Source organism: Branchiostoma floridae, chromosome 16 (genome assembly GCF_000003815.2).
Source record: "Branchiostoma floridae strain S238N-H82 chromosome 16, Bfl_VNyyK, whole genome shotgun sequence".
Taxonomy (NCBI): domain Eukaryota; kingdom Metazoa; phylum Chordata; class Leptocardii; order Amphioxiformes; family Branchiostomatidae; genus Branchiostoma; species Branchiostoma floridae.
Window position 1 is genome coordinate 9,236,353 of NC_049994.1, and position 25,151 is coordinate 9,261,503.

The following is a 25,151-nucleotide window of genomic DNA, read 5'->3' on the forward strand; positions in this document are numbered from 1 at the left end:
CTATTTGACTTATTTGAAGCTCCCTTGGGCAGGAAAAACACATTTTGTGGCCTGAAAGGACAAAATACACAAGCTCTTCAGCTTGATTTTGTTCGCCTCCCATATAGTATGGCCTATTATAATGGTCACTTTGTAATTGTCAACATTGTAATAATTTGAATGGATTGATTGATTGATTGATTGATTGATTGAATGAAGTTATGTTGCTCAGTTCTTTTCATTGATATAAAATGCTAATTAAGGAATGTTTGCACTCCATCTGTCATTTATGCCAAATCATGGTCTGCACTCGTGAAAATATACAGTACATTAATTCACACTCATTCATGTTAGAGTTTTTGTTTCATTAGTATTTGATTAAAGGCAGCTGCTATAATGAAATTCTGCTATAATGATTTAACATCTAGAACATATCTTATGGTTATTCTTGATCTATGATAGTTGTCACTGTTGCTATATGTTTTCACACCAGTAAGATACTAGTACATGTTTCCACTGACAACCCTAGTGATATTCATGTAAATGGATGATAGTAGTATGGTTAAAAGTGAACATCACTCATTACCAACCACACAAATAGACCAGACATGTTTTATTTGCTAGGTGAGTCTACAATCATTAACTGTTTGGGACAGGTTTGAAATTTTGTATGATGCTGTATTATTTTCACAAATATAAGTGTGTTATTGTAATGACAAAAAAAAGCCAATTGTGCAAAACGTCTATTCTGAATGTCAACTTTGCAATCAACAGGTAAAATAATTTTGATTTACTGGTGTCGAATCTTTCTTGCTGTCTCTACTATCCATTGATGGAATTATGAAATAGTACAGCAGTTACATCATGTGTCATTGGATATCTTAATGATGCATACAACTTGTTTTGTCTTTACCATGGGTGAATTTCATTTCCTTTACAATCTCTAAGATGTTACTTATTGCTGAATCTTAAACATTTCTATTTGGTCTCTAAACATGTGGTCCTTTTGTTTTTTTCCACCAGCCTATAAGCAAAACCTTGGTACAAAGGCAACCTTAGATGGACAAATGTCTTATACATAGGAGTTTCTAGTATCTCTCTATTACCTTATGCTCTAAATGCTATATTTCACACCAATTAAAAAGTTGCCACAAAATGGGTATTTGCATGAACCTTTCCCATCTAAGTATTAGAAGGAAGAAGGATAAAAAAACAGGAAAGAATACTTTTGCATTCAAGGGAGCAGGCATCCAGACCTAGCAATAGATATATGAGAAATGGCTAAATGTGATATGCTGGTACTACATGATATTAAGCTTATTGTACATTTTTGTCTAGTGCCATTCTAGTCATAATGCCTTGCGTACCATATCATATATCTATGCCACTCAGAATATTCCTAGTTGCCCAGCTGAACACTAATACTGCATGCATCCATTTTATGATACTTATAATTCATTGTAGCTATAACTAAATGGTGGTATCCAAACATCCCTATGCTAGCAGCACAGCCAAAACTACTATGACTTTTTGCATGCTATTCTGTTGTAAATCCTCCATGGCCTTAAATGATAGCACCAGAATAGTTCACAAATCCTAAGTAGTTGCTCTTATCTAAAAGGTACTGGATTGCATTTGTCTTGCACCATTCTACTCACAGTTCCCACTGTACCCTAGATACCATATTTGTCTTCCATATTTCTTGTGTCTTTCTTTATTAGGCAATTCTAGTTATGATTCCCATTTTATATGTTGATGTTACTCATATGTTTATACTGTAACTTGATATCTAGCTTAACTAATCGGATAAAGGGAAAAGAAATCTCTTAAAGGGGGGCTCAGCCCCAGAAGCGGGTATCCAGACACATTGACAAAGTAACTTAAAGATCAATAGTTCTGGCAATATACTAGTACTATGTTGCACCTCGCTGTAATTTATCTGGAGGGTACTTGGGGGTATCAGGATACTGCTGTATGAAGTAAATGCTACCTAGTCCAAATTCAATGTCAAGTTTCTTATATGATTGCTTTTTTTGGCATTCAGGAAAATATTGTCTCGAGAACTAGAACAATTTCCTCTGTTGCTGAGTCCCTCTTTAACTTGCAAATAAACTTCTCTTTAAGCGTGCTAAGAAGACGGCAGTTGTCGATGCATTTTGCAGGAACCTGCGAACGGTCTGCTTGATACTCCAACTTTCATGCAGTCGAGCTGGATCGTTTAAAGTGCTTATGATAATGACACCAAAATACAAAACTGTAACACATTGCAATATTTCATGTAATCACAATAGTTAAGCACTGTTAACTTCTCAAAAGTATTTTCTCAATCTGCCAATTCGTGAACTGCTTCCCAAGTTTTCTATGATATTGCCAAGCAATCAATGTATAAATTGATTATCTAACGATAGAAAGCTCGAGTGTAATTGTTGACTTTTTCTTGTTGCGCTATTCAGTGAAAGTACGAGTAGAGGTGTGTATATTTTGGTGCAAAGGTATATATTGATTCAATTATACCATTATTGTTGAATATGACAAGAAAGTGTTGTATTTTGGTGTCATTTGTGTCATAAGCACTTTAAAGCTCAATGCGTTGCTGTTGCTGTTGGCCTTTCGACTCATCGTCGAACTCGTAAGTGGGAGAGGCGTTAGGACCGACGTCAGGATCACCTCCAACATAGATGGGTGTCTTCACGAGGTCGATGCCTTTGCTCTTAAGTTTGTTCATACCGACGATGCAGTCTCCCTGGGGATCCGAATCCACACTCAGCTTCTCCGGGTGTCCGTTCACAGCTTCATGTAGGCACTTCATGAGCTTCACGTATATTGCATTGAAGTCGTCTGACAGAACCCTTGCCCTGGATCCGGAACGGTAGAGTTCGGTGCTGGGGTTGGGGATGATTGGCCACACGTCACTCCCATCGAATTGTACATCTGCTCCGCTGAAGGTAATCACGTTGTCACAGTCCTTGCCATCGCACGGCGAAAAGTAAGCTGTGCACCGCGGGTCTCTCGCTTGGCAAGGGTTGCCTCCATACTCCACCCCCTTACCCTTGACGATCTCCGCAAACTTGAAGTAGTGACACGGTACCTTGTCATCGCTGCCAGTGATCTGGTCATCAACATAAGGGTTGCAAGCATCTCCGCCCTCTCCTTGAGAAATTATCAAGGCAATAGCCTTGATGGCCGTTGTAAGGTCGCTGACCTTGAAAACCTGGGGTTCAAGTTCAACTTGAAACCCGCTCTCTCCTGTGAAAATTGTCCCTTGGGGACAAAGGTCGCTTGCTTGCATCTCCAGCTTCAGCATGGGACACAGAATCTTGTGGATGTAGATCGCACCTATGGTATTTGGAATGTAGCCCTCCTCGTCACATTTAGCCAAGAGTCCGGGAAAGGCGTCTTCCACGTTTTCAGACATTTTGTTGGTCGCTTTAAGATCTGGGGATGCCGCTTTTGAGAGGTGATCATGAAATTTCGTGACGGAGTCTTCACATTCGGGCGTTTCGATTCCCATGAAGACCTTTTCCGTGTGAGCCCTGGTCATCTTCTCCAGCGTTACGGTGAGGCCGGGGAGGCAGCCAGCGGGGAGGGGTCCCGGGTACTGCGGTGCTCTGGCTGGGTCGTTCAGCACGGGCGCCCCGCCTATGGCGTTGAGCATGTTGGCCGCCAACGCCAGGTGATGCATCTCGTCCCCCAAGATGCTCCACAGTAGACCGCTCACCTGCGTGTTTGTGCCGTCCTTGATGCTGAGGGCAGCGGTTAGATACGGTGGGATGGTGGCCCACTCCAGCTCTATGGCGCTTTGTAGATTTTCCCTTAGTTTTGCTAACGTCACTTTGTCAGCGCCTGCAACACAAATAAAACAAAATTTCAAGAATCACGTCGCCGTAAAATATTTTAGGTAACTCATATGTCTTGTTTAATTCAGTTCCATTAATTGTGCGAGTAAGATTTGATTAACATCAGGCCACACTGACTTGATTTTATGGATGACATCCTCTGAAGACCCCAAAACTAGTGATGCGTGAGCAGCAAAAATTTTGCTAAACTACAGGACTATACATCCAATCCATTCTTTCTCAGGCTTGGTTTGTCTTATTTTCCCGTCCAGTAAGACTGCAAGAGACAATCATTACCATTTCAATAATGCTTTTTATTTACCATGTCTAGAGACAAATGACTAGTTCTACCACCTCTGAACTTTGCTTCCTGTCACTGCCGCAAGTATATATATGATCTTTACCGTGACACCATCTGTCTACTCATTGCCTGCCACTCTACTGACAGAGTTTACAAATAAACCATGAAGACACACATCCAAACACAATGAAAACAAACCTTCCGTACTCGGAGGCAAATATTGATTAGAAAAGCGACGTATGACATATCTGTTTCGTCACAGGCTTCACGGGACTTGGTGCCAGATTTTGCCTTCATTCCAGCTCATGTAATACACGTAGTATACCCAATACAGCTCTATTTAGACTGGGCTTTGGAAATCTTCCATACCTTGAGCGCCTGCATCCGACCATCCTGAGAAAAGACACGCAAGTGCCAGGAAGACGGTGAAGATTGCCATGACGCCTGGGGGCAGAAAAGAAATCCTTGACATGTACATATGAATAATTTCAAGTCAGCTATTATGTCAAAGGCAATGGGACCACTTGAGTGGATCATCCTGCAAATAGCCACTTTCTATTCAGAGTCCCTGTACGTTTTGGGAGGCCACGTCTGCCACGTTTTTCTGAAAACGTGGGGAACGACTGGCAAGAGCAGGGAGGGAGTACGTCAACGCACGTCACTCGTACGTTTGCTCAAGGCTTTAGGTATGTGATCTGCATGCAAGTATTCTAATATACTTTTATCGCATATGTGGAGAGAACACGAAACAAATTATCTATTTAGTTTAACTACCATCAGTGTACTTGTAACGAACCTGTTCAGCGAGTGAGAACAGCCGTCAGTCTGTGCGTGACTATATTACAGATGGATTGGTTCGACTATAAAGTCGACTGTAAACCTGTGCAGACGATGGCCATGATCAGCGCCGTCGCATTTGTGGAAGACAAATATGGATAATTTTTCGTGGGGAAATCCCAAAACCATACATCCGCTCCTCCCCAAACAGCCGGTAAAATTAACTTGAAGTATTTCTTTCGATATTTGTCTCAAAGAGACCGTTCCATCATCAGAACACAAGGTATGGATAAACGTCTTAGTTATGATTTCAGGTAGGATAGTTAGAAGCGAACAGTGAGAAAAGATCTACCTGTCTATACTGTTGCGCTCTGACACTAAAAAGGGCACTTCACACGCTGAAAAGCGCGCTTTGGGTAGGTACATGTGTCAACCTTATCGTGTCGCCTTCGTCATATGAATCATAATGGACTTTGCGATGTGACACGTGGGACAGTATGGAAACATTTTCCCTCATGTTACTTTTTTTACATTTTACTTTTTGCTAAACGGCGTCCTTCAATGGAGACATGCACACGTTCGGGCGTGCCACGTCACTATTGTCAATGGTGACCTCCAAATCAAAGATGGCGGAAAGTTTGCAGAGATGGTACATATATTGAAGGATTTATTTGCATCACAGGTCAAAGGTAACGACAGGCCTACGGCAGCTCTTCCAGAACATTAGAGACAAGACAACATTGGAGACAAGACAATACTGTATACCTTGACATATTCGCGCTGGTTATATTTTCGCGGTGAACTCTGTATTGCTGAGATGTCATGGCACCCCAACAGTGTGTCATGTATTTCTACAGTTCCACATTTTCAACTGTAAACTTGAACATCGCGCAAAAAACTTGCCCTCCTACCACAAAAATAAGGGAAGGTACAATAATAATTCATCAACAAACCAAATGTTGATTGACTACCACACTTTCTATCATAACCGTGTATTGCTTTGTTTATTTGACTTTTTTTCAAGCTCACTAGGGAAAGAAAAACACATTGTAGGTACGTAGGGAGAATAAAATAAGAAATGAAAAACTTCTGAAAAACTTACGAATAACCTACCAAAACACATACTTGATCTCTGATATGTGTTGTGTTTTTATTTTCGCGATGACGCGTTACGTTTCGCAGTGTCATGGCACTGCGATTGTGTTATTTGTATTTACTGTTCTTCATATCCAACTGTAAACGTTGACACCACAAAACAACTTACCCTTCCAACTGCGAAATTAAGGCATTTACAGTAGTAATATTCACAAAACACGTACTTCGGTGATCTGTTTGTCGAAATGTCCTCTGTCCGCTTGACTGCCACCGTGAAAATATATTTCTTTTAAACGGGTATGAATTGACTAGCTTTACAATCACGGGTGAAAACAAACACAAACAGTGTACTTGTTTGGTTGAATTGATCATGAAATACCAACGTATTTGGGTGGGGTTGACTTGTGTCACTTGTTCAAAGGGGGCGTGGTCGACCTATTTGACTGAAAATGAGATCTATCTCCGCTGACCAACTGTGCTGTTTCTTAACGTCGGAAATTTTAATGTTATTTCAAGATGGAGATTGTTTGAGAGTTCAGTTTTGTCCTGTTATTCAATTATTCTCGTGTGATGCTCAGTCGGACAGACGTACCTGCGCGCAGCAGGCAACGCTGTCAGTGGAACAAGTACAGCGCACGACGAGCTGTTTACCGACATTTGATGTCCCAAATAAGGTAAACAATATATGCTTTAGTATTGACGTCAACCTGACTCCAACGCTCCAAAAAATCATTGAACCGCTGAAACTTAAAGTACAGCTTCAAGAAACACACCACTTACCTGTTCCACAGAGCCGCCTCACGCAAACTGACTGGGTACATGTCGGAGCGGACGTTACGCTTTTAATGTCAAAAGTTGTTCCCCGTCACTTTTTTTTTTTTTGCTTTTTGGACAGACGAGGACAATGTGGCACTGCACTCAAGTTTTTTGTAACTTATATTAACAGTGCCACATACACGGTACAGACAGAAGGTACCCATTTTTACACCTGGATGGAGTGAGGAAGGTCGTGTAAAGTGCCTTTCCCAAGGGCACAACGTCGGGGCGGGGCATGGTGGGGATCGAACTCAGAACCTCTAGGTTCCGAGCCGAACGCTCTACCAGTTACGCCAAGCCCGACGCCACACCACCCCGTCACCTTGTGCCAGCAATTTATGAAACCTAAACTTTTATCCATAATACTAAGTCTTCTGGAAACTTGATGTTGATTTTGAAGAAGCTGTCCCATGCTTACTTCTTTAGGTTACGTCTTCAGCACCGGTACTGGCAAATTAGTGTCAAACCAGGGTCGTTTGTTAGAAGCCTGCGTTAGGGCAATAAAAATTTACATACTTGGGCTCTTAAGAAGAAGGTCATCTATGTTCTCTGTTTTCACATGGCTTTCTGTTATTAAGTTTCAAAATGATCCCAGCACTTGTTTTCTACATTGCAAACTGCCCTGCAACACGTTATACACTCGTTCTCATTGAAATGTCGAAAATGGCATTTTTTTGGTTGAAAAATAAATCCGCTTTATTTTCAGTAAAATCTACCTGGTTGTGTAGGAAAATTCCTCTTTTAACCATAGCCAAAAAATGGCAACTTATTATTTTCGGTCCCATTGATAATACATTACAGGGCAGGTAACAAACGTTACCGGTAACGTTTGTTACAACAGTAGACTTTACCCTGTTTTCTTCTAAAGAACTTACCTTATTGACTACATCATTTAGGTATAAGTGGATGTCCAAAGGGGCATTTGAAAAGTGGGCAGCTTTTTTACACCAGGTCAAATAGAAAGCGTTGACAGCATCAAACAATGGTAACGTTTGTTACAGTCGTTTCTGTACAACATTTTGTTAAGCAAGGTGGGATACAAAAAACAGTCAGCAACCCTTTCTTGTTTCTTTAGGAAGCCGGAAAAACTTTACAGCGTCACAAAAACGGTCATTTCTAGTCTTATACGTGGATAATAAAACCGTGGCAACCATCGTACTAGTGGTGGTAACGTTTGTTACAGAATCTGGCGACAGGCATAGACCACCTCACACGGCCTCCAAGATCAGTGATAGTAACGATCTGACGTGATCGGACAGAGGGCCTGTGTAGCTGGTTTCACCTACCGAACTATTATTCTGGGAACTGAATTGTTACATTTTTGGCTACTATTTGAAATCTTCGTTTCTTCTCAGGCGACAGCCATTTTTTAGGGGTTGAAATCCCACCCGAGGCTGTAATAACCTTCTAAGCCATCAACCAATACGAATGTTGTTGTGCATCGTTTGTAAAACATTACAGGGGTTGTGGAAAAATGAAGGAACCAGTGATGTTGTCTATAATTTGCTCCATATCAAGGCGTAAAGTCAGGCGACAGCATTTCGACATTTAAATGAGAACGAGCCTATAGAAAAGAAGAAAAGTGTAGCTGATAAGTCCGATCTGATTCTAGCATAGTTTTTGTGCAAATGTGGAGTTGAAGAACACGAAACAAGATATCTATTTAGTTATGCTTCCATTGGTGTACGTGCAACGAACCTGTTCAACGAGTGAGAACAGCCGTCAGTCTGTGCGTGACTATATTACAGATGGGTTGGTTCGACTATAATTCGACTGTAATTCTGTGCAGACGATGGTCATGATCAGCGCCCTCGCATTTGGGGATGACAAATATTGATAATATTTTGTGGTGAAATCCCAAAACCATACATCCGCTCCTCCCCAAATGGTCGGTAAAATCAACTTGAAGTCTTTCTTTCAATATTTGTCTCAAAGAGACCGTTCCATTATCAGAACACAATGTACGGATAAACGTCTTAGTTAAGATTTCAGGTAGGATGGTTGAAAGCGAACAGTGAGAAAAGATCTACCTGTCTATACTGTTGCGCTCTGACACTAAAAAGGGCACTTCACCCGCTGAAAAGCGCGCTTTGGGTAGGTACATGTGTCAACCTTTTCGTGTCGCCTTCGTCATATGAATCATGATGGACTTTGCGATGTGACACGTGGGACAGTATGGAAACATTTTCCCTCATGTTACTTTTTTTACATTTTACTTTTTGCTAAACGGCGTCCTTCAATTGAGACATGCACACGTTCGGGCGTGCCACGTCACTATTGTCAATGGTGACCTCCAAATCAAAGATGGCGGAAAGTTTGCAGAGATGGTACATATATTGAAGGATTTATTTGCATCACAGGTCAAAGGTAACGACAGGCCTACGGCATCTCTTCCAGAACATTGGAGGCAAGACAACATTGGAGACAAGACAATACTGCATACCTTGACATATTCTCGGTCGTTTTATTTTCGCGGTGACCTCTGATTGCTGAGATGTCATGGCATCCCAATAGTGTGTTATGTATTTCTACTATTCTACAGTTTCAACTGTAAACGTGACCAAGAAAACTTCACCTCCTACTACGAAAATAAGGAAAGTTACAGTACATAATTAATCAGCAAACTACATGTTGATTGTCTATAACACTTTCTTTCATAACCGTGCACTGATTATTTGACTTATTTCATGCTCCCTAGGGAAAGAAAAAGACATTGTAGGTGCGTAGGGAGAATGTATATAAAATGACAGAGAACTATTAATACAAAATTCTGACAAACTTACAAATAACCTACCAAAACACATACTTGATCTATGACATGTGTCGTGGTTTTATTTTACACCGCGATTGTGTTATTTGTATTTACTGTTCTACATTTTAAACTGTAAAAGTTAACACCATAAAACAAGTTGCCCCTCCAACTGCCATATTAAGGAATTTACAGTAGTAATTCACAAGACACGTACTTCGGTGATCTGTGTGTCGAAATGTCCTCTGTCCGCTTGACTGCACCGTGAAAATATGTTTTTTTTAAACTGGTAAGAATTGAGTAGCTTAACAATCACGTGTGAAAATGAACTCAAACAATGTACAGTACTTGTTTTGTTGAATTGAAATACCAACGTATTTGGGTGGGGGTGACTTGTGTCACTTGTTCAAAGGGGGCGTGGCCGACCTATTTGACTAAAAATGAGATCTATCTCCGCTGACACACTGTGCTGTTTGTTAACGTCGGAAATTTTAATGTTATTTCAAGATGGAGATTGTTTGAGAGTTCAGTTTTGTTCTGTTATTCAATTATTCTCGTGTGATGCTCAGTCGGACAGACGTACCTGCGCGCAGCAGGCAACGCTGTCAGTGGAACAAGTACAGCGCACGACGAGCTGTTTACCGACATTTGATGTCCCAAATAAGGTAAACAATATATGCTTTAGTATTGACGTCAACCTGACTCCAACGCTCCGACATAAAAAAATCATTGAACCGCTGAAACTTAAAGTACAGCTTCAAGAAACACACCACTTACCTGTTCCACAGAGCCGCCTCACGCAAACTGACTGGGTACATGTCGGAGCGGACGTTACGCTTTTAATGTCAAAAGTTGTTCCCCGTCACCTTGTGCCAGCAATTTATGAAACCTAAACTTTTATCCATAATACTAAGTCTTCTGGAAACTTGATGTTGATTTTGAAGAAGCTGTCCCATGCTTACTTCTTTAGGTTACGTCTTCAGCACCGGTACAGGAAAATTAGTGTCAAACCAGGGTCGTTTGTTAGAAGCCTGCGTTAGGGCAATAAAAATTTACATACTTGGGCTCTTAAGATGAAAGTCATCTATGTTCTCTGTTTTCACATGGCTTTCTGTTATTAAGTTTCAAAATGATCCCAACACTTGTTTTCTACATTCCAAACTGCCCTGCAACACGTTATAGAAAAGAAGAAAAGTGTAGCTGATAAGTCCAATCTGATTCTAGCATAGTTTTTGTGCAAATGTGGAGTTGAAGAACACGAAACAAGATATCTATTTAGTTATGCTTCCATTGGTGTACGTGCAACGAACCTGTTCAACGAGTGAGAACAGTCGTCAGCCTGTACGTGACTATATTACAGATGGGTTGATTCCACCATAAAGTCGACTGTAATCCTGTGCAGACGATGGTCATGATCAGCGCCCTCGCATTTGTGGAAGACGAATATGGATAATATTTTGTGGTGAAATTCACCAAGCCATACATCCGCTCCTCCCCAAATGGTCGGTAAAATCAACTTGAAGTCTTTCTTTCAATATTTGTCTCAAAGAGACCGTTCCATTATCAGAACACAATGTACGGATAAACGTCTTAGTTAAGATTTCAGGTAGGATAGTTAGAAGCGAACAGTGAGAAAAGATCTACCTGTCTATACTGTTGCGCTCTGACACTAAAAAGGGCACTTCACACGCTGAAAAGCGCGCTTTGGGCAGGTACATGTGTCAACCTTATCGTGTCGCCTTCGTCATATGAATCATAATGGACTTTGCGATGTGACACGTGGGACAGTATGGAAACATTTTCCCTCATGTTACTTTTTTTACATTTTACTTTTTGCTAAACGGCGTCCTTCAATGGAGACATGCACACGTTCGGGCGTGCCACGTCACTATTGTCAATGGTGACCTCCAAATCAAAGATGGCGGAAAGTTTGCAGAGATGGTACATATATTGAAGGATTTATTTGCATCACAGGTCAAAGGTAACGACAGGCCTACGGCAGCTCTTCCAGAACATTGGAGACAAGACAACATTGGAGACAAGACAATACTGTATACCTTGACATATTGTCGGTCGTTTTATTTTCGCGGTGACCTATGATTGCTGAGATGTCATGGCACCCCAACAGTGTGTTAGGCCCCCATTCCACTTGACGGCGCTCTCACGGCGCTCTCACGGCGATGGAAAATTCGCCCCATCGCCGTGAGAGCGCCGTGATGGCAGAAAAAGCTGCTCTAGTGGAATCTCTACTGCGACGCCAGCGCGCTCTCAGCGCGACGGAAAACTCAAAGGTCAGCAATTTCTATGAGCTGCCAAAGACTTTAAAGATTACTTAACGAATGTCAGAGATAAAGAACGAAATTTCTTACGTTTTGTGTATTCTATTGTCTACTAAGTCATACCTTTTCGTCTCACGCAATTTTAAATTACAAAATTAAGGCTGTAAACAAATCCAATTTTGTTCACTGTACAGGGCTCAGCGTGAGTCTAAGATAACCCATACGTTTGAATTGCTGTTTTTAGAAAAAACCAGATTTGCCGTGTAACTTGTTTAAAATGAATATCATTATCATGCCACGTTATTATCGAAAATTATACAATAGTGAAACGATTTGATCTATTGACAATAAGTCTTCCATAATCTCAATCTACAGGTTAAGAACATGAAAACTAAAATGTTATTCTCTTGAAATTTAAAAATAAGTCAAGACATAATAAACCTTTGTGTTCTTGATTATTCCATCTCAGGTTAATTCATTGTACATCATTGGCACGTTTTGAACATTTCTCCGAGTTCTTTCTCGTGAATTTGTGTTATATCTAATATGGAGAAATCATGTGATTCGAAGCGCTGAATAAAAGCATTGTATGTGTAGTTGTCCAAATTGTATTACCCATGATTTTAATTAGGAAGTGATTCATGACACAAAAGTATGATTTGACAAAAAAAATCATAAAAATACACTTCTTCAAGAATAAAGATTGTATGAACTATATATAAGAGCGCAGCGAGAGCGTGGTGAGATCGCCGTCCTAGTGGAATGGGGCCTATCATATACCATTGTTTAGCCCTATTGTCGCTCTCCGCGCTCTCTTGGCGCTCTCATGGCGCTCTCATGGCGATCATTGTTGCATCGCCATGCTCGGCGCTCTCACGGCGATGGTATGGCAGGGCTCCATACCATCGCCGTGGTGACGGCGCTCTCGCACTCCCACCGCGCTCTCATGGCGCTTTCACGGCGCTCTCACCGCGCTCCCATGGCGACCTTGGCGATTTCACAGCGCTCTCACCGCGATGGTCAAATTTGCCATCGCCGTGAAGGTGGGTTTACACCTGCGTATATTTTCATGCCGCATGAGTTCCGTTTTGACATTTTTCGACATTTTGACTAATTTCTTCAATACGCGGCCGCACGCACAAGTCGCACCTCTATCGCATCTGAATCGTCTTTAGAAAGTTTCACGTACGCAGGCAAACGAAAATATACGCCCAGTTCGTCTGATAGTTTTGGACATGCACAAAACTATCATTCGTACGCAGTTTGGTGCCCAAAACGTTATGGATGCGCAATACAGTGGTCCCACGTCGGTCGATTGCGCTATGAAGACGCTACATGTTTGCGCTTTACACGCAGTAATAAGCGGAAATCGCGGTATTGCGAGTACATAGCGTTCTTACAGCGCAGACACAACGCACCATGAGCGACCGTATAACGAATGCACACATAGATCACGATTTAGTACCGTGCGTTCTGCGATCGCTTTGCGCATACTACGCGTACTGATAGCGTGATCGACGCACACTCCAGATTTGGAATAAATACGAAAGTGCATCTGACTCCAGACAAAAATCATATCAAGATGTATATAACTTTATTGCACAACAATTGTACGAGGTACAAAGTATGGCATGTACATAACTACAGTGCTTATACAAAATGTAGCACTGTAGTTATGTAGATGCCATACTTTGTACCTCTTAACTTTAGTTAAGGCTTATCTAACTAATACAGGAGTTGTATTATGGGATAAGTTTCTTACGATCATTGGAAGCTTTTACAATCATTTGGGGAATTTCTAATGTCTAAACCTTCTTTGATATATTTTCCTATATCTGCCATGCAGGGATTGTCACATGTCATTATGTATTTGAATTTGCACTTCAGGTCCATTTGGATAAATCCTTGTGTACAAAATGACAGCCTTCGAATTCTGTATAGAGAATTGCGTATATCGGAATATTTGGGACATACAACCATAAAGTGATATTCGTCTTCTATTAGCTCTGGACAGAATGGACAAACCCTCTGGTCGATAGGGATTTTTTGAAATCTTCCGGTTTATGATGTCAGATCCAGGCCAGGACTGACGAATTTGTACCGGGGGCATGGAGAGATGTTCACAACTTGCAGGACACCATGAATGCAGGACACTGGTCCCAACAGAGCCTCCAGGGACGGGAAGATGTAGAGGAACCTGCTCAAGCACTGGGTCAATTTGTGTGACACATGTGCCATTTTGTGTAACAGATATTTGACTTAATTTGCTGATAATGGCACTTTTTTGTGTGTGTAGAACCACATGATATAAAGGTGCAATATAGAGCCATATTACAACTTTGAAAGAGGGCGTAAGGTTTCATAATTGTTTAATTTACGTGTTTGATAAAGATCTTGAATACGTTTTGTGGTGTGTATGAGTGTGACTTTTATAGTAGTTGAAGTACTAAGATGATAGGGGAAATCATTAAGGACAAAGTGAAAACAAACACAATCTTAACAGTGCACATAATTTTGGTAAATGATGGCCCACATTTCTGTAAAAACACAGTGTCACTGCTTTACTGCTTCTCAAATGAATAAAAAAAACTCTTCACTGTTTACTTGTCAATGTTCTACTTGCACTGCCTGTAAACAAAGGCATACGTAGTACAAAGGGTTCATCTAACAAAAATACTCTATTGGCAATGCTCGCAAACAAAAGTATATGTAACACAAACTGTTCCTCTGACACACCTGAAATGCGTTTGGAATGCAGTTAGCACCAGGTGCGTCAGGCATGCGGTCGGTAGACGTTGTGTGCGTCCGGAAAACGCCCAACATACGTACCCCATACGAATCTATTCGCAGTACGGAAAATTTTGTTGCGCATTTCAGTTGCAATCATACGCATCTCATGCGAAATGAAAACGCTGAAGTCGTAATTCAAACGCCAGATGGGCTCGACGTACAATTTAATCTATTCCCAAAAAATTCCAAATGTTGGGCGTTCGGCCGCGTATTGACAAAATTTCATGCGGAACTCGCGCGCACTTGAAAATATACGCAGGTGTAAACCCACCTTGAGAGCGCCGCGAGAGCGCCGTCCCAGTGGATTGGGGGTATTATATAAAAAGATATATTTCTACTGTTCTACAGTTTCGACTGTAAAGGTTAACACCGCAAAAAACGTCCACCTCCAGCCGTGAAATAAGGAATTTACAGTAATGATTCACCAATAAAACACATGTCGATTGTCTACCACACTTTCTATCATAACCGTGTATTGCTTCGTTTATTTGACTTATTTCAAGCTCACCGTGGAAAGAAACACAATGTAGGTACGTAGGGAGAATAAGATATGCAATGACAGAGAATTCTTAATGCAAAATTCTGACAAACTTTCAAATAACCGACCAAAACACAAACTTAATCTATCACATGTGTTGTGGTTTTATTCTCGCGATAGCGCGGTTTCCCTGTGTCATGGCACCGCGATTGTGCAATTTGTTTCTTAGGGGGCGTGACCGACCCATTTGACTGAAATGGAGATCTATCTCCGCTGACCCACTGTGCTGTTTCTTAACGTCGAGAATTAAAATATTATTTCAAATTGGAGATTGTCTGAGGGTTTAGTCTTGTTCTAGATCTGACATTTAATTTTGCTCAATCGAGTGGACGTACCTGCGCGCAGGAGGCAAAGCTCTCAGTGGAACAACTTCAACAAGTACAGAGCACGACTTGCTGTTTAACGATAGATAGGTAAAGAGTGAAGTGTCCCAAATAAGGTCAAAAACTAAGCTTTAGTATTGACGTCAACGTGACTTCAATGCTTCGACATTAAACATCATTGAAGTACTCAAACAGAAAATCCAGCTTCAAGAAACGCACCACTTACCTGTTCCACAGGGCACCCTCACGCACACTGGCTGGGTACATGTCAGAGCGGATGTTACGCTTTTAAATACAAAAGTTGTTCTTCGTCACCTTGCGCCAGCAACTTAAGAAACTTAAGCTTCTATCGACAATATAAAGTCTTCTGGAAACCCAATGCGCATTTTGAAGGTGCCCAATGCTTACTTCTTTAGGATACGTTTTCAGCACCAGTACTGGCAAATTAGTGTCAAACCAGGGTCGTTTGTTAAAGCCCGTGTTGGGGCAATAAAAATGGACAAACTTGGGCTCTAAGGTTATTTATGTTCTCTGTTTTCACACTGCTTTCTGTTATCAAGTTTCAAAATGATCCCAATACTTGTTTTTTACATTGCAAAATAGAAAAGAAGAAAATTGGAGTTGATAGGTCTATCTGATGCTAACTTATTTTTTTTTTCGAAGAACACGAGACCAGTTATCTATTTAGTTATGCTACCATCGGTGCACGTGCAACGAACCTGTTCAACGAGTACGAACAGCCGCCAGTCTGTGCGTGACAATGTTACAGATGGGTTTGTTCTGCTATAAGGTCGTCCTATGTAGACGATGGTCAGGATATAACAAACCTGTTGAACAAGAGAGAACTCTCGTCAGCCTGTACGTGACTACATTACAGATGGATTGGTTTGACTATTAAGTCGACTGTAATCCTGTGCAGACGATGGTCATGATATTGGCGCCCTCGCATTTTTGGAAGACTAATATGGATAATTTTTCGTAGTGAAATCCCCAAACCATACATCCGCTCCTCCGCAAACAGCCGGTAAAATCAACTTGAAGTCTTTCTTTCAATATTTGTCTCATAGAAACTATTCCATTATCAGAACACAAGGTACGGATAAACGTCTTAGTTAAGATTTCAGGTAGGAGCGAACAGTGAGAAGACACCCACCCGTCCAGACTGTTGCGCTCTGACACAAAAAGGCACTTCACACTGAAAAGCACCTTGGGCAGGTACATGTACATGTGTCAACCTTATCGCACCACCTTCGTCATATAATGGACTTTGCGATGTGATTCGCGTGACAGTATGGAAATATTTTTACTTATGTTACTTTTTTACATTTTACTTTTTGCTAAACGGCGTCCTTCAATGGAGTCATGCACACATTCGGGCGTGCCACGTCACTATTGTCAACGGTGACCTCCAAATCAAAGATGGCAGAGATGGTACATACTCGTATATTGAAGGATTTATTTGCATCACAGGTCAAATGTGACGACCGGGCTACGGCAGCTCTTCCATCACATTAGAGACAAGACAACATTGGAGACAAGACAATACGTTGTTTGGGTGGGTTGGAATGCAAACGTATTTGGGTGGGTGGGTCACTTGTTTAAAGAGTCAGTGACCGACCAACAAAATTCTGTTTTGACCGAAATGGGATCTATCTCCACTTACACAGTGTGCTGTTTCTTAACTTGAAAAATTCTGATTGAAAACAGGAGATCTTGTTCTTTTTTTTTCTTAATTTTAATCTTCTGATGCTCAATCGAGCAGACGTTCCTGTGCGCAACAGGCAAAGCTTTCAGTGGAACAACAAGTACAGAACACGCCTTGAGGCAGTATACTGTTTACTGACAGATAGGTAAAGAAAAGAATCTGGTGTCCCAAATAAGGCCCAAAACTAAGATTTAGTATTGAAGTGAACGTGACTTAAAGGACATCAAACAGTACTGAACTGCTGAAACTGAAGTTCCAACTTCAAGAGAAACAGCACTCACCTGTTCCACAGAGCAGCCTCTTGCAAACAGCCTGGGTACACGTCAGAGGGAACAGCAATTTAAGAAATTGAAACTTCTGTCAATACCTATAAAGTTTTATGAAAACCCAATGTAGAATTTGGAAAAGGTCTGTTTTTACATTGCTTTCTGTTATTAAGTTTCCTACATTGTAAACTTCTCGACAACACGTTATAGAAAAGAAGAAAATGCAGCTAACAAGTCTGTTTGATTCTAACATTTTTTTCGCAAGTGTGGAGTTGAAGAATACGAAACAAGTGATCTACTAGTATTTAGTTATGCTACGAAGCTGTTCAACGTGTGCGAACAGCCGTCAGCCCGTACGTGACAATATAGATAGGTTGGTTCGAGTATAAAGTCGACTGCAATCCTGTACAGACAGTGGTCATGATCAGCACCCTCGCATTTGGGGACTCTTTCAGACTCTTGTGGAATGTGATCATCCAGTTCTCATTGTTGTTTTTTTGTACATCAAGACACAGCTTGTTTGGGTGTAACTCTACTGTCTAACTGAATAATGTGCGTGCCCGTTGGGTATATTCTACAGGATGTACATGTGATCAACAATTACATTAACGGGGAAAACAAATCTGCCAGGCGTCTGAACTCGAGTTTGACGTTGTTTTTTTTCAAAAGTGACGCCAAAATAAAAGTTTCACGGCTCTCTATCTATTTTGCCGGTAGACTAGCTAGAATCAATGATATTTCCATTATTGACAAAATACACAAGGGTTTCAGCTTGATTGAAGGCAGCAGCTATGATGAAATGGCACCATTTAGAACTTATTTTATGGTTATTCTAGGTCTATGGCAGTTCGCACTGTTGTTATATTGCTTCACACCAGTACGATACATATGTATTTTAGATGTCGGCCATGTTTCCACTATCAAACAACCCTGGTGATTTTATGTGTAAATGAATAATAGAAGTAAGGCTGAATAAAAGTGAACGTCACTCATTACCAACCACACAAATAGACCAGACATGTTTTATTTGTTGGATGAGTCTACAAATCAATTTCTGGTTGGTACCGGTATCAAATTTTCTTTGACACTGTATTATTTGCACAATTATAAGTGTGCTATTGTAATGACAAAAAAGCAAATTGTGCAAAGCTTCTATTCTGATTGTCAACTTTGCAATCAACAGGTGAAATAATTTTGATTTATTGGTGTTGAATCTTTCTTGCTGTCTTTATGATGCATGTAACTTGTTTTGTGCTTATCATGGGTGAATTGTATTTCCTTTACAATATATAAGATATCATTTTTTTGCTGCAGACTCTTAAACATTTTTATTTGGTTTCATGTGGTCTTTTTGTATTTTCACCAGCCCTATGAGAATACTAGTAACTTGGTACAAAGCCAACCTTACTTGGACAAATGCCTTATACATATGATGTTATACTATGCTATATTTCACACCAATTAAAAAGTTGCCACAAAATAGGTGTTTGCATCATGCTTGCCCGACTTAGCATTAGAAGGAAGGAATTCGAAGAATTAAAAAAGTAGACTTTTGCATTTAAGAGTGGCGTTATCCAAACCTGGTAGATATTTTTTTATAGAAATTAACTTACTCTAGGTATGCATCAAAATATACTGTACTGCGTCATATAAATTTACATTCTACATTTCTGTCTAGTGCTATGCTAGTCATATGCTAGTTAATATGATAAGCTTTGCGTTGATGCCTACATATCTTAGCCAAGCCACCAAAGTAGTCAAGCAGATGTTGGGTGAATGATAGTAGCATTGTCTGATGGCTCTGTCTATTTAGTCAGACAGTATTAGACAGAGAGGGCCGACAATCAGAAAATCTTAAAATCCTTCAACCAACTGCCTGGAGATTACTGAGGCCTCCAGAAGGCTTGGTAAAAATGCTCTGCTTATGTCCGTACGGACATCTCCATGCCTGTGTCTGCGGCATGATATTGCTGTTTTTTGGGACCGCACCAAATAAACAATAGAACGGCAACGCCGGTGACAACAAGCACAAGCCCTAACGCAATGCCAACTCCCATCCCGATCACTTCCGGAGACACGCCCTCTGGTTTCGGTGCTTTGCACTCTCCCAGGTCGCTCTCTCCATACATCCCTACATGGGAGATAGATAATTGTTTATATATTAAAGAACATTATCTAAATATTGACAATAACCGGCACAGGACTGATGTTACAGAACTGCGAATCAGCTGTCACGAAACACACATTGAAACCGGGAGACAACCACACACCTCTGGAACAACGAATACGAGGGGCGTTCAAGAAGTAATCCACCTGACCCATTTCCCAAAGGAGGAGATTAATGAAACTTGGTGCAGTTATTAGTCTTTCTCTTCATAGGAATCACCCAGAGTTATGCATTTCTACCATCGTTTGATGCAGCTCTGTACACCGTTTTTGTAGGGCGCCCCAGGTTGGTCCTGCAACAGATGCCTCATCAATGGCAGAAGAGGGACGACCAGGTCTGGGAGCTGTTTCCACAGACTTCCGGTCATGTTTGAATTCACAATGCCAGCGTTTTACAAGGTCATATGATGGGGAATCATCACCATAAGTTTCTTTTATTTCATCAAAAGTCTCATTTGGTATGCGTCCTTTCAAATACAAAAACCGGATCACTGCGCGACACTCAACTGGCTCCATTTCACACCTGGTCCATTTCACACCTGACTCAGTTCAAACAACTTTAAATCAAGAACCAAAATTAGTTCAGAGCTGTTTTTTGCAACATAACCCATAGAGATATGAATCATTACATATACAAAATTTCATCTAGATCAGACAACTGGAAGTGGGTCAGGTGGATTACTTCTTGAACGCCCCTCGTATGTCGATCTGCAATGTAGGTAGAATAAAAGATGAACAACATTTCGCAGTAGAATGTACAATAAAGGTCTTCATTTATTCAATCATTTGCATGAAAGACGAGGGACGACAACACCAACTTCCAATCACGTTTGACCGTTGCACACATTTAAGCTGATCAGTTAGGTCAGTTAAAATCAAGAGTAAAATGAATAAATATTCTAACAAGTGATTTTGAAAAAGAAATTGATATCTTGGCCAGTGCATGTGAAGGAAATTGAGATCGATAACCCTTGCACAATCAGATACAATACCACAATAGCTTAGATATAAGTCTGACCACAAGCCAAGTGCATGGAAGTAAATATCCTACTCAGTCCGCCGAATAGAAGAAAACATCGTACCATTTTTGTAAAGCTCCTGGTAGTCGTAGCCTAACTCTGTGGACCGTTTGAACATGTCAGCGTGGCTGTATGGTGGGAAGAACGGCACGATGTGCTCATAGCGGTTTTGGCCGGGTTTGGCACCTGTCAATGGCTGAGCCGAGTCCATGGCCCTAAATGACAAATCAATCAATCAATCAAACTTTCTCTGGCTGATCTGAGTCCTTGGCTTGCTGGTGGTTCTGGATAAATGTTGATATAGTAATGAACACACTTTCGAAAATAGAAACTTCCCCTAAGATGTATAAGAGGCCACTCACCCATATCGACGAATCCACGTCTCCAGCAAGCGGTCGACGTTACAGTGGTGCAGGAAGAAGGTGGGGTCGTTCGCTGCGGAGGGGACGTTAGACATCGTGCCGTCCAGGTAAAGGTGCACGTGGTTGTGCAGGGTGTGAGCTCCAGGGACCTGTGTGTTGTTGTCGTATGTTCTGAGCATGGAGGGAAACCCAGAGTTCAGCGATATTTAGCTACATCATTAGTCAATGGCATAGTTGTAGCTGGATAGTGACATTTGCAGAAGTTCTGTCAATGAAAGTCTTAATGTCAGACCCGCGTTGTCGGTCGGTAAACTTCAAGCAGTGTTCTTCAGTGTAGATTTCAGTGTTTGCAGTTTTTTTGTGCTACCACAAGGAATCCTCAAAGAATCCTCAATTGAGCGATTAAGCCCCCTTCACACGAGAGCACGAATGAGCCGGAATGCCGTCAGATTGAAAATTCCTTTCTATTCCTGGCAATCCCTGCCAATTCGTACTGTATTCTAAACATTCGTACTGCATTCCAGATATTCGTCCCCGTTCCTTTGGCTAGCTCGAAAGTTTTTGACATGTCAAAAACTGTCGAGGTGCATTCGAAGTGAAGAAATATCGAATGGCATTCCAAGTGTATTCTAAGTGTATTCTAACTATTCTAACTGCAGTCCCTCTGCATTCTGTGGCATTCCAACATTATTCGAAACATTCTTATCTCATTCGATGGAGAACCGAAACGGCAAGCCACTTCGAATCCTGCCTGAATGTGGCCAAAGGAGTATCTGGAATGCAGTACGAATTTCAAGAATACACTACGAATTCCCATGAATAGAAAATAATTTTCATTCTGACGGCATTTTGGATCATTCCTTCTCGTGTGAAGGGGATATAAGGACCATTTTGAACTCCCACTCGGAATGGCCCCGAATGTGGCACGAATTTTGCAAATACTACATTTCGGCTAGTTCTGCTTGATTCCTGCTGATTCGGTTTCAGTGTGAAGGCCCTATTTAAAAGCATTATAATGCATTACTCTTCAAGTAGCTATCGGTGGTGTTGTTATTGGTTATTGTTATTTGCTAGGCCGACTACTCTCTCTTCGCAGCCAGGGGCTGAAATGCGAAGAGCTTACAATAGGCGGGGCTAAATCGCAAGGGTCTCGAGCAAGCTGCCAGTCAGGTGACCTCAATACGATAGTGTAATGCGACTTCGCCAATCCTCAGTTTTGTTGGCCAACCCCACCGTATCGTTGTTTTCTGGGCGGGATTCTGACTTTGAGGTGTTCAGTAATAATCTCGCACCACTGGCTCACAAGCCGAGCGCCTGAACCAAATGTCTGAACCTGCGGTTCCTCTCGTACTGAGCAGGATTGCCATCGCAGTGGTAACTTTTCTGACATCTCTTGCGTAAAGCTCCCAAAGTCAAAAGGATTGATAGGCCATGCTTTCACGATGTGTACTGAAAGTACTGAATGTCAAAATCAAGCGGGCTTTTGCCATTTTGCTCCACGCGAAATGTCCTTGCTGAGCTTGCCGTAGGATACCTGCTCGCCAAAAATTTTTGAATAGGCTTCTTTTCTAAGATAAGACCTTCATACTTTTGGAAACCCTGTGTAACTTGGGTAGAGACGGCCATCGACTGAACGGTTTATGTTAAATAGAATATTAGTTGCATAATCAAGGAGAAACTTTTAGAATAAGTCATCTGTAAAGGTTGACATCGTTTGGTGAAAGTATTAGGTCGCGGAAGTTTTGCGTATCATTCCCGTTCAAATGCATATCACGCGGAGACATAGACGTCACAGATAGATTTGCCCCCAGGCATGGCAAATACATAGAGACAATATTTTGATAATTGGTTAGTATGTAGCCAAATGCCTCGCAAGAAGAGAAAGAAGAAGAAATATATTTACTGCAAGGCCGGGCCGCATGCAGCCTTCAGACAGACACGCCCACCAGAGATCGACCCAATGTACTACCAAATAACGAAATTTCACTGAATATTTCACGGAGGCTTTCCTAACATATTCTGTTAAAGTACGGGTTACAACACCTCGTACCAGCACGTATACGTATACCCATTGTTTTAAATTTGTTTTGTTTTGTTTTGTTTTGTTTAACTGAACAAGACGTCACAGATAGATCTGCCCCAGGCATGGCAAAGACGAGACAAACCTAATTAATTATGGTGGCATGTTGGCCTTTCAACAAGACTGCGCGAGTGCGATTTATATCGTGCGGTTATCAAAATAAAGCTTGATAAAAAGTAGAAATAACGTTAATTCTGCTTACATGGTCCCTCGGTACTTGCCGGTGCTGGTGTCGGCATATCCCTCCAGCAGGTTCCGGAAGGTGCAGTTGCAGGTTCTGTTGTAAGGAGGCGTGTCGTATGTGGAGAAACGAAGGGCGAAGTCCACCTCGGTCGCCAGGGGCAGGTGAGCCATTGGCTTCCCGAACATGGCCTGGTCCGCTTTCCCGGGGTTCCTCTTCAGCGTTCCTGTCACTTTGGTCACATTGCACGGTTTGGTGTGGTTCCTGTGGGTGGCGTTTTCGAACGAGGCTAGATGTTCGCAGATGGTCCACCAGCTGGCGAAGACAGACTCCGGTTCCAGTTTTCCGTCCTCATCGTTCTTGCCGACGTACTCGTTGGTACAGATGTCGCACTGGTTGTCCTCCGCCGCGCTCCAATCCCAGTACGGCACGGTCCAGTCGGGATCGTCGTTGACCTCCTGCACGGCCCGCTCAAACTCCAATAGGTACGCGCGATGCCAGGTGGGAAATCCGACACCCTCGTGCGCGAAGTCCAGGATGCAGTCCGACTCATTCGCACAGATGTCTGTTAGGTTTGATATAAAAATTGGAAAGATGAAATTTGTTCTTTGAAAAAAAGGAATGCTTCTATACCCGTTAAATGCAATATCAATTTATATCTTTTATTCTCAGTTAGGTCACACTGACACTGACAAGAATGACACATCTCTTCTCTGTAAAAAAAAACGCCAAAAATTGATGTGCGCACGGATGGCATCCATAAAATCGTGTCAGTGTGGTTTTACCGTTAAAACTTGACTGGTATCATTTATAGTCTGATTTCGTTTATCAAAATATGGTAAATGACTAATTCTAATTGATGATGGTATGTTGACACATGAACAATGAGTTAATCAATTTCATTCTTAGTTACAGTACTAGTGAAAATCAGTACACTGTGAATCTGCCGAGTTTGTATGATTGAAATGATAAAGCACATCAATTAGATATCAATACCTGTAATGGCGGGTGGCATGGTGTCACGGCTGGCGTAGTAATGCGTCGCCACGAAGAAGTCCCATACTGAGACATTGGCGAAGTCTTCGCTTCCCCCGATGTTATCTTTGAACTCCAGAGCGTAGACGAAATCGCTGATTGTGTTCTTCGCGCGGTCAAAGTAGCGCTGGAGCGTCTTTTTCTCCTGAGCGCTAAGGTCCCGAATGTTTCTGCGCACAGCTGGCTTCTGTTTTATCTTGCAGTCCGGCTCACGGTATCCCCAGGTACACTTTGTGCAGTCATACCCGCTGAAGTTGCCTTCACACGCGCAGGTCCTGTTAAAGAACACCGTCGGCCAGTGGCGCCGGTCGTCCACTTGGTACGCGTACTTCCAGGCGGCGTCTTCCACGGTGGGGTCGGGGGTGTTGGCGCATTGGCCCCGCCCAGGCCCACCGCACGGCTCGGTGAAGCCCTTCGGAATGGGACAGCACACCTTACTCTTCAATGACGCATCGTTGGTGCACACCCGCGGAAACTGTGCGTCACAGCGGCGGGAAAATCCAACCATCAGGATAAACAGGCCAAGTGCTTTCATTGTGGAACCCCCGAAACGCACCGACTACGTGCACGTTTACCGAGGACTGATCCCCACGACACAACGTGAAGGCAACACAGACATAGCTTAAGGGAAAGGATGGGTCTTAGACTGTAACTCGTGCATACAGTATTTGTACCTGCCCTTTTATTGACCCATTGGTCCCATTTGGCTGTGTGAATGATAATGAGGTCCACTGTCACTTTTTTTCGTGCCACGAGAAGACAAGCACAAAGCCGTGCATACAGGTGGCAATGAAAACCATGTTTAAACTTCTTTCATATTAGGACAGATTGGTGATAAAATCATAGGTGATATT

At 41.9% G+C, this 25,151-nt stretch overlaps 1 protein-coding gene across 1 annotated transcript; it reads right to left on the reverse strand.

The window, feature by feature from the left end:
* Positions 1–18,512: 18,512 nt before the first annotated feature.
* LOC118403626 (tyrosinase-like) lies at positions 18,513–24,894 on the reverse strand. Its single transcript, XM_035802403.1, has 5 exons — positions 24,259–24,894; positions 23,284–23,827; positions 21,002–21,172; positions 20,703–20,854; positions 18,513–19,585 (listed from the first exon to the last, which is right to left on the reverse strand). Exons 1-5 carry the CDS (start codon positions 24,830–24,832, stop codon positions 19,377–19,379), a joined length of 1,650 nt encoding a protein of 549 aa, XP_035658296.1. The 5' UTR covers positions 24,833–24,894; the 3' UTR covers positions 18,513–19,376.
* Positions 24,895–25,151: the final 257 nt, after the last annotated feature.

What these genes read in the sequence shown, in the direction of transcription:
- LOC118403626 (XM_035802403.1), bottom strand. Translation starts at nt 24,832, where the DNA reads ATGAAAGCACTTGGCCTGTTTATCCTGATGGTTGGATTTTCCCGCCGC. An exon ending in ACGTGGATTCGTCGATATGG is followed by an intron (nt 20,855 to 21,001) that starts GTGAGTGGCCTC and finishes TTTGTCATTTAG; the next exon opens with GGCCATGGACTCGGCTCAGC. An exon ending in CCAGGAGCTTTACAAAAATG is followed by an intron (nt 19,586 to 20,702) that starts GTACGATGTTTT and finishes TCTCCCATGTAG; the next exon opens with GGATGTATGGAGAGAGCGAC.